Here is a 9,998-nt window from a genome sequence, read left to right as displayed (position 1 = left end):
CACAATAGTTGCTAGAAACAATTGAACTGAGCTATATATATATATATATATATATATATATATATATATATATATATATATATATATATATATATATATATATGAAAGATCAATAGAAAATTCATAAAGCTAAAAAAACTCTAAAAACCCTAGCAATATATATAAAAAATACTTTAAGATGTCTAGTTTTTTATTTTTGATTCTATAAAACTAAAAATCGCTACTTTTTATATAAAATCGATGAAAAAAAAACTAAAAATATAATTATTATTATTTTTTCAATTTTGTTTTTCAACGAATATTCTCCAAAACCTGCGATTTTTAGCCCATTAAAGTAAAAAAAATAATAAATAAATAAAAATAAACATTAAATATCTTAAAGTGTTTACTTTTTATGTGTGTTTCTATTGTTTTTCTAGGTTTTAGCGTTTTCAACCCTATTTTCTATTTTATATATATATATATATATATATATATATATATATATATATATATATATATATATATATATATATATATATATAGTTTAGGTTCTATGGAAAACAAAAAACCCTAAAAAAAACCCTAAAAATAATAAAAATGCATAAAAAAATACTTAGAGATCAAAATACTTTTTTTTGAATTTTTTTTATAAAAACTCGCAGCTTTTTATAAAGATTCGCTGAAAAAAAAAATCAAAATTTTTTTTTATAAAGAAAAAAGTTTTTTTTCAAATTTTTTTCACTGATTTTTTCATAAAAAATGTCAAAAAAAGTTTTGTGATCTCTAGGTATTTTTTTTATGCATTTTTATGATTTTTAGGGTTTTTTGTTTTCCAAATAACCTCTATATATATATATATATATATATATATATATATATATATATATATATATATATATATATATATATATTAAAACATATTAGTCATATTTTGAATTTTAATAAAAATAAGTTAGAAAACTTTTGTACAAATTAGTTATACATAAATAATTCATTAATATTTGCCAAAAGTTTGAAGATTTGAATTAAGGAAGTTTATTATAAAATTCATTTTGAAGTAAAATGAAAATTTTAAATTTTAAATTCAAGTATATAAATTAATTTGCATTTCTTAAACTAGACACAAATATTAGTTAATTACATCAATAGTATAAACACACAATATAAATATAATGTACAAAAATAAATATTTTATTTATAATTTGTGTTTTTTTATTATATGATTACTTCTAATAAAATCCAATAATTATTTCTCTGTAAGAAAGTATTTTCCAAAAGAGATATTTATCGTCGTCGTTCTACACGAGACACATCTAGTGTGTGTGTGTGTGTATGTATGTATGTACGTGTATATATATATATATATATATATATATATATAGAGAGAGAGAGAGAGAGAGAGAAACAGAGAGAGAGAGAGAGAGAGATAGATAGATAGGTTCAAGTATTCTAACTAATTATTGTATGGATGTAGAAATGATTGCGGACCAATCATATTAAATAATTAAAATAACCAATGAGGGTTAATTAGTAATTTGGTAAATGAATTCCATAAATACTTCCTATAATATTGCTAGCATTGACTTTTGACCTAATTAAATAAATCAATAAGTGTGCATCTTCTTCCTCAATAGCCTCAATCTTTCACCCGGTAAAGCCTCAGTTGTCTACATCCTATCACATGGCTCCCCTTTCCAATTTGGGTTTTAACTTGTAACTTCCCTACAATTCCTTCAAAAATTCTAACACATTTCATTAAAAATCTATCGGTTCTCACTCAAAGAACCTTGTTCGTCACCTCCACCACCACTATTGACGCGGTGGGTCTGGTGAGTCCAAGCATTGAGAGTTATCAGATCAAGCGGGTAGATAATCCAAAGTCTACAAATGTTTGTGAACAAGACATGTTCTTACCGATTGCCAGCAGTAGTATGATAATAAAGAATCCCTTTACACCAGGCTCTCTCTTACACTCTCTTATCTTCCATCTATAGTTCTGAACACCGAAAAACTACATCATCACTGACCAGTCGACCACATCTCTGGTAACGATCAACCAGTGCAGACTCGCTACCTCTTTCTTTTTTATACAGTTCTCGAAAATTTCTCCCATTTTAAATCGTCACTCTGCTCTTACGTTGTACTTTTGGACTAATTGTTGGCGTTGCCCAGCATTCATCACCGCTGAAAACCTTGAAGCAACCATACATGCATCACCGCTCTTTCTTTCATCCAACCCCACTTGTAGAAAAGAAACAAATGCATAAAATATGTTTATGATTTTCATTTTTAAACAGGAAACGAGTTAAGGTTTTGTTTTAAATAGAAAACAATTTAAGAAAAGGATGGGAACATCTAGAGAATTTGGAGCAATATTTGGTATGCTTCATCTCTCTCTCACACACACACATGCACGGTTCTGATGTCATAGTTTTACTTTTATTGTTTTCAGATTTCATAGGTTCGTCATAAGTCTGACATTGGAGAAGGGTTTCAAAGGAGAATGAAGAGATTTACTATGTTTTTAACCCACTTGTAGCTAATTTGTCTTCATTGTCACCCATTTTTAAGTTTGCTTCATAATTCATTCCATTGGCATCCATTTTTTACTAATTTTCTTCATGGCTGGTGGGTATCTAAATTTTATATTTGAACCTACTTTATCACCTACTATTTCAAAGTTCCATGGTGATCTTTTAATACTTTTGTTGGAGAATCTACTATTTCATTAGTGATTCATGGATAGAGTTGGTTAATGATAAATTATTAGATGGGTGTTCCACACATTTCTATCCAATTGATTTATAAAATTGAAATGGTGTTTTTTGGTCATATTATTGTGTGTTTTGCTCATACTTTTTGGAATTTATGTGCAGTGACTAGATATGCGTTTTAATTTGGGGAAAATCTATATGAAATGTCAACATTTTGTGGGCATTTGAGTATTTCTGATCAACGACTTTTTTTATTTAGTTTTAACTCATGTGTTGTAATTTGAACAGAGCTTTGTTAACCAAGGCTTCCTTGGTGCTTATATCTTTAGTGTAATGGTTATCACTAGTATTGCAGAATCCAATAAGTCACAGATACATTTGTGGTGGAGAAGCTAGGCCGATAAAGTGGATTATGACGTAAGAACCTCAAAATTATGTTATTTCTAACAATCACTTTGTTATTATGTATATTGTTTAAAAATAATTGTAATTCCTAAAAGTTATATTTAGTTATTGAACATAAGTAGATTGACTTTATCTGCTTGATTATTTCATATTATCTTTGTATTTAAGTTCGGATGTGTATGAATATATTAAAATGTTGTTATTATTCAATTTCAGGTTCAAGAATTTTATTATTCGTCATTAATATTCTAATAGAATAACATTCTAAAAAAACAATATAATAGAACATCATTCTAACAGAATTAAAATCGAATTAAATAAAAAAAATCAGAATTCAAAATTAAGATAATCAAAAATCCCATAAAATCCAAAATTTTCCTTTTTAAATTTCTGTTCTTTTTAATTTAATAATATGGATAAATGTATTTCTTAAAATGACTAAAATGACTAATCCACAATCGTTCCTACATTCACACAATAATTAGTTAAAATATAATAACCTAAGCATATATATATATATATATATATATATATATATATATATATATATATATATATATATATGGATGAGATCGGTTGAGAACTCATAGTTTTCCGAGAACCCGAACACTAAAAGTGGAGCGTTAGATCAAAAATAATTCATTAAGGGTATGATCGTAATCTTACCAATATCATTTAATGCTTACTTTTTTTGTGTTATTGGAAATATTAATAGAAATGTCAAAAAAATTACATAATAAATCAAATTTTCAGATTTTTTTAAAAAAAAAATGTATTTTTCAATTTTTTTTTGAAACTACAGATTTTTTAATTTTTTTTATAGAAAACATGAATTTTTGAAAAAAAATATTTGAAAAAAATATTTTTTTTCCAAAAAAAATGCAATTTTTTTCAAAGCATTTAAAAATCAATAAAATTTAAAAAAAAAAGTAGAATATTTAAAAAATATTATAACTTTTTAACCAAAAAATCAACAATTTAGGTACATATATTCCTATTTTTACAAATGCATATATGCTTATTTCATATACTATAATATTTGTAAGAAAATCATACGAAAAATCTTTTTATTTACTAACCTATAAACACAATAGAATATGTCTTTTATTCAAAACAAAATAAAATATAAAAAACAAAAAAATGCTACAAAATTTCAAAGTGTTTTCATGTCTTCGTGTTAATATTTCCATATATCTTCAATTCATCATGTTTCACATTTTCAATATTAACCACAATTTCTTCCAAATATAAGAAAATTAAAAAAAAAAATTGATTGATGCAAAAACACTCAGAAAAAGACATATATGATTTACATGTGGTTAACATATGAATCACATATGAAACACATGTAATTCATATGTGAATTACATCTAAATCACATGTAATTCATATGTGAATCACATGTAATTCATATATGAATCACATGTGTTTCGTATGTGAATTACATGTGATTTACATATGAAGCACATGTGATTCACATGTGAATTACATATGATTTACATGTGAAACACATGTAATTCATATGTGAATTACATGTGATTTACATGTGAACCACATGTGATTTACATGTGAATCACATATAATTTATATGTGAATTACATGTAATTCATATGTGATTTACATGTAAATCGCATTTAATTCATATGTGAATTACATGTGAATCACATGTAATTCATATGTGAATTACATATGATTCGTATGTGAATTACATGAGATTTACATGTGAATTACATGTAATTAATATGTGATTTACATGTGAATCACATGTAATTACAACGTTTAACTTTTTATAAATTTAGCTAAGTAAAAAAGAAACAACCATAGTTGTCCAGATTTAAGAGTTGAACTCATTAAGCCCATTAAGTAAAAAAGAAAACTTCCCATGAGTTGTATTAAGAAATAAAATAGAGATCAAAGATTTAAATCTACTTTGAAATTTATAAACCAATTTTAAATAAGATGTCAAAAGTCAAGAGAATACAACATGACTCACCATAGGTTGACTTTTAGTAGGATCTATATATATATACTTCTACAACAAGCAACAACAAATATGCCATTAATTTTATATATGTTTTTTATGATTAAATCACATCTCAAATTCTCAATGCTTGAAAGTTGAAAACATACCTCCTTTGAAACCAGATTGCTCAAAGAATGCTCTTGCCTGCACATGGTGAATAAAAAACTTATCATAAACTATAAATTAAAATTAACATGATCAACACACACACACAACTAATCAACACTACCAGGTCCAATTAAGAAAAGTGGCACACCTGAAGCATCCATTGTATCCTGAATGAAGCACGATTGAGGAAAAACTACATGAATTTGATCATCGTATGTATAAAGGGTAATAGACTAATTTTAGACATTTGGTTCATATGTTGTGGTTCTTAATGGAAAAGGCCAAGTGGTTAAATCACATCTAGTAAGTTTTGATAATCTGTTTTTTGGATAGATAATGATAAAAAAAAGTATTTGATAAAATAAAAAGAAAAATTAAATGTGCCTAATAAGCATGTACCATAGAAAAGGACAAATTCTTGTTAAGTTTACTTTATCTTATGCCCTCATGAGATAGTGAAAATGTCATGTATAAACAGATAAAATGTGTGAAATAATGAAATCTTATGAAAGAGAAATATTGATGTTATTATTTAATTTATATAAATAATAACACAAATGTAAAAATTATACCATATATAGTAGTTTTTTTGGTAGATAGACATCCTTTACCGAGCCAAAACGTTCAAAAGGAATCCTGAGATCTTCTGGCCTGCACATGCAAAAATAACATGGACATATTTAACTATTAACAATTATAGGAAAACACTTAATCACATCACGTTCTTAGTTATGAGGAACAACATAAAGTTAAGACCTAATTAAAAAATGAAATATCAAATCATAGTCTTTTGGTGAAACAAGAATGATGAACTATCAAGTATCAACCACTTCATGACTTGGCATTCTTCAATCTATCAAATTTTGGTTCCAAATTACCTAGAATAAAAGAATTACCTCTAATAGAATATTTGTTTGGCTAATTTTTCATATTAATAAACAGCCTCTTTGTATAAGGTACTAAATCAATAAACTCTTAGCCTCTTATGATAAGATTAGTTTAGAATGATTCAAAAATACTAATTTCATTAAGCAGCTACAGAAAATGTGTAATAATTAAGTAACATACCAATATTGTCCTGGTTGTCTTCCATTTGAGTGAGCATACAGAAAAGGCTTATGTAGAGCATTGCTTGAGAACCAACATAAACTATTTAAAATTCATCAATATATAATTGTTAAGAGTTTTTTATTAAGTGTTAAGATTAACTGCAACTGATACCAAGAGAATTGTATTTATGTAAAACTTTATTGGTTTCCTTATTTTGAGTCTATACCTATTGGATGTGAATTGGAGAATAATAATATTGTATCAGGTCAAGTGTATGATGGATGACTAGCATATTGTAATTTGTAACTTGAGAGTGCGTCTTCATGTGTGTGTGTGTGTGTATATATATATATATATATATATATATATATATATATATATTAAATTTTATTGCAATTAGTATTTGAGTAGAAAAATTATCATTTGAATTTGATATATTTTCCTATTTTCCATGTTAAAGAACAAAAACAACTAGATCATAAATTGGTGCAAGCGATAATAGAATAAAAGAATTACCTAGAATCTATAGATATATTGTGAATGAGGAGGCCGGAGGGAGCAGGAGATGATTACATTATTTTTGGCCATGTGTAAGAGTCTTTAATTGAAATCAAGAGATATATCTAAGAATTACCTAGAATCTAGAGATATATTGCTTGCCAAAACCTAGAACAAAACTATCAATCTTCAGCACAGGACGAAGGTGGCATAATCTGTGTAAGCAGAAGCAGCATTGCCTTCGCCAACTTCATCGGAACTTACAGGCGAAGGTGACATCGTCCAGAGCCGGCATCATCCAATGAAAGCAAAATGACAACATTTGTTGAAAAATCGATGATAATTGAGCTCGATCGTCGATCTACTGTTGCAATCGATGATGAAAACGAACGACGTCAACATCATCGATCACTTGGCTCGTGGATTCGTCGTTGATGAAATGAAAGAAAAGGTATGTGTCGTTGATCTACGAAAGAGGTATCGGTGGTGGATGGACACAGGAAAGGGGCAGTACATAGCGAGGGAAGAGATGCAATGAAGAATGAAAAAGACATGTGGAAAAGAAAAAATAATTTAGGGAAATTCATATTAGTAATTTAATTTTATTGATTTTTTGGAATGTATTTTATATATAAAAAGCTAAAATGCTATTAAATTCATTTATAATTACAATTATTTCATCTATGATCTCGATAGTAAAGTTTTTTATCTAGTGGTCTACCTTTAGTTTTCGGGTTTTCGGAAAACTTTAGGCTATCAAATGATATATATATATATATATATATATATATATATATATATATATATATATATATATATATATATATATATATATATATATATATATATATATATGCAATGTTGGATATACATACATGGCTATAGATGCATATACATACATACACAGCACATAGTCCACAGAAACCATCTAAAACATTCCTTTCCGTGCTTTTTTCAAGAACAGTGGAAAGTAAAAGGAGGCCATCACTCTCTCTCTCTCTTCTCTCTGTCTGCTTCTTTCAGCCATGGACAGGCCTCACTGGCCACCACAGGTATATATCTGGATCTTCCACCTTCTGCATCATCACCCTTAAAATTCACAAACTTAAAAAATAAGTAAAGTTGAATTATTTCATTTCCTTGAGCTCATGATCATATGAATTAAACCAATCTAATGTTTCATTTTTTTTTTTTTTTTAAATTTGATCATACACACTTAGTGTAGATATAAGTTTCCATAGATCTTCAAGTGTGTTTTCTTCTTTATCTTTCACTCGTTATATTTTTAGTATGCATCTTGCACTTTACTTTTGATAATTTATGTGATCAAGGGTCATGTCCTCATGTGTTAAAAATAAATAAGTTAAATTTTGATGAGTTCCTTTTTATTGAAGATTGGTTTTTATGGATTCTGAAAAGCATAAAGCAGTAGCCTTGTTTTGTTCATTTGTCTGCAAATCTTAAAGCTTTTGTGTATCTTTATGTCTAATACATCTTTTCTTTTTCTAAATTATTTCTTGCTTTTTCTTTTCCTTTATCCTTCCTTTTGGTGTTTAAATAGGAGATAGTGGTGAAGCCAATGGAAGAAATCGTAGTTCCCAACACCACAAATTCAAGTAACAATTACAATAATCTCTCAAAGCCATCTTCAAGTTCTTCCTCTCTTGAAAGAAGGATAAGACCCCAAAAAGCTGCCGCTGTTAACTGTCCGAGGTGTGATTCCACCAACACCAAGTTTTGTTACTACAACAATTACAGTCTTTCACAACCAAGATACTTTTGCAAGACCTGTAGAAGGTATTGGACTGAAGGAGGAACACTCAGAAACATCCCTGTTGGTGGTGGTTCAAGAAAGAACAAGAGATCATCGTCTTCTACTACTTCTTCTTCTCTAACTTCGGTCTCAAAGAAGCTTCCTGATCTAATTGTACCTTCTGCACCAACATCAGTACTTTCTCAAAACCCTAGGATCCTTCATGATCATTATGGGCAAGATCTTAACTTGGGGTTTCCATCCGCTAATAATTTCAAGAATGTTTCTGACTTTATGCAAATACCAAACTTTGATGCCACCAGGAATACGAATTCTTCAGCTTCCGCCACCAGTAGTATTACAACTACTGCATCGGCTTCAGCTCAGCTTTCAGCTTTGGAGCTCTTGACTGGAATCACAGCAAGGGGTACAATGAATTGCTTAATGCCGATTCCGATCCCTGATTCTAATTCCGTTTATTCACAGTCAGGGCAGTTGATGATTCCCATGCCGGAATTCAAGATTCCGTCACTTAGCTTTTCTTTGGATGGAATGGCGAGTGGTGGCGCGTATGGGAATAGTCTTGATGACAGTACAGATCGGAGGGTTTTGTTCCCGTTTGAAGAACTGAAAACGAACACATCAACAACAACTCTTGATGAACAGCATGTTGCGCAAGATAGAGATCAGAATGGTGACTCCAATGGATTCTGGAATGGAATGATGGGTGGAGGCTCTTGGTAAAGAAACGTATACATATATATATATTTTCTTAAATAATAGTTTTAAATTGAACGTGTGGGGATTTTTGGTCGTTTCTTTCTTTTCAAATCTTGATTTTTCTGGTATGAAAATGGTGGTGTGGTGATGAGGACTTGTTTCGATTTCTGGAAAACCTAACTTTGGTAGGATCACAGCTCGCTTCTCGTCTTGAATTATATGTTCAGTGATTCCTCCCTTGATCATATATTATAAGTAACTTCTGGTATTAGTTTGGGATATGCTATTATGAGATCCAAGATTATGAAGAACATATCATCAAGAAAAGCTAAAGCCAGGTTTTTTATAGAGGTAAGAAGAGAAGGGAAAACCTAGTTATTAATGTTATTGGTTAATTGGGCTTCGGGTATAGACACTAATTATGTACAACTTACTATTGGATTTCTTGATTTCCGATCTTTACATATATAGTTTTGTGGGTGCCATCTCTCTCTCTCTCTCTCTCTCTCTCTCTCTCTATGTATGTATGTATGTGTATGTATGTATTGCATATACAAGTTCATATCGCTTTCGTCAGGTGTGATTACACAGAAGGATGGAGACTGTGACCATGAAAGTTTGGATAATCAGAAAGCATGCAGATAAGCAGGAGAAAGATAGGGACGCATTGAAGATGAAGACCCAGGTTTGTACACATACTTGAGTGTGTGTTTTGCGTGTTGTATTATTGTGGGGCCATGAAGAA

At 29.0% G+C, this 9,998-nt stretch overlaps 1 protein-coding gene across 1 annotated transcript; it reads left to right on the top strand.

Moving 5' to 3' along the window:
* The first annotated feature begins 7,674 nt into the window (after positions 1 to 7,674).
* On the top strand, positions 7,675 to 9,719 carry LOC145056966 (Dof-type zinc finger DNA-binding family protein). Its single transcript, XM_079004704.1, has 2 exons — positions 7,675 to 7,832; positions 8,342 to 9,719. Exons 1-2 carry the CDS (start codon positions 7,806 to 7,808, stop codon positions 9,275 to 9,277), a joined length of 963 nt encoding a protein of 320 aa, XP_078860830.1. The 5' UTR covers positions 7,675 to 7,805; the 3' UTR covers positions 9,278 to 9,719.
* The last annotated feature ends 279 nt before the right edge of the window (positions 9,720 to 9,998 follow it).

Source organism: Lactuca serriola, chromosome 6 (genome assembly GCF_051521515.1).
Source record: "Lactuca serriola cultivar US96UC23 chromosome 6, Lser_US96UC23_V15, whole genome shotgun sequence".
In the NCBI taxonomy this organism is placed as follows: Eukaryota; Viridiplantae; Streptophyta; class Magnoliopsida; order Asterales; family Asteraceae; genus Lactuca; species Lactuca serriola.
The sequence above is the reverse complement of the archived record's forward strand: the minus strand, read 5'-3'. Positions and strand labels throughout refer to the sequence as shown.

Bases quoted from the DNA above. Each gene is read 5' to 3' on its own strand.
- LOC145056966 (XM_079004704.1), top strand. From the start codon at position 7,806: ATGGACAGGCCTCACTGGCCACCACAG. The intron at 7,833-8,341 runs GTATATATCTGG...GTGTTTAAATAG, and splicing joins GGCCTCACTGGCCACCACAG to GAGATAGTGGTGAAGCCAAT.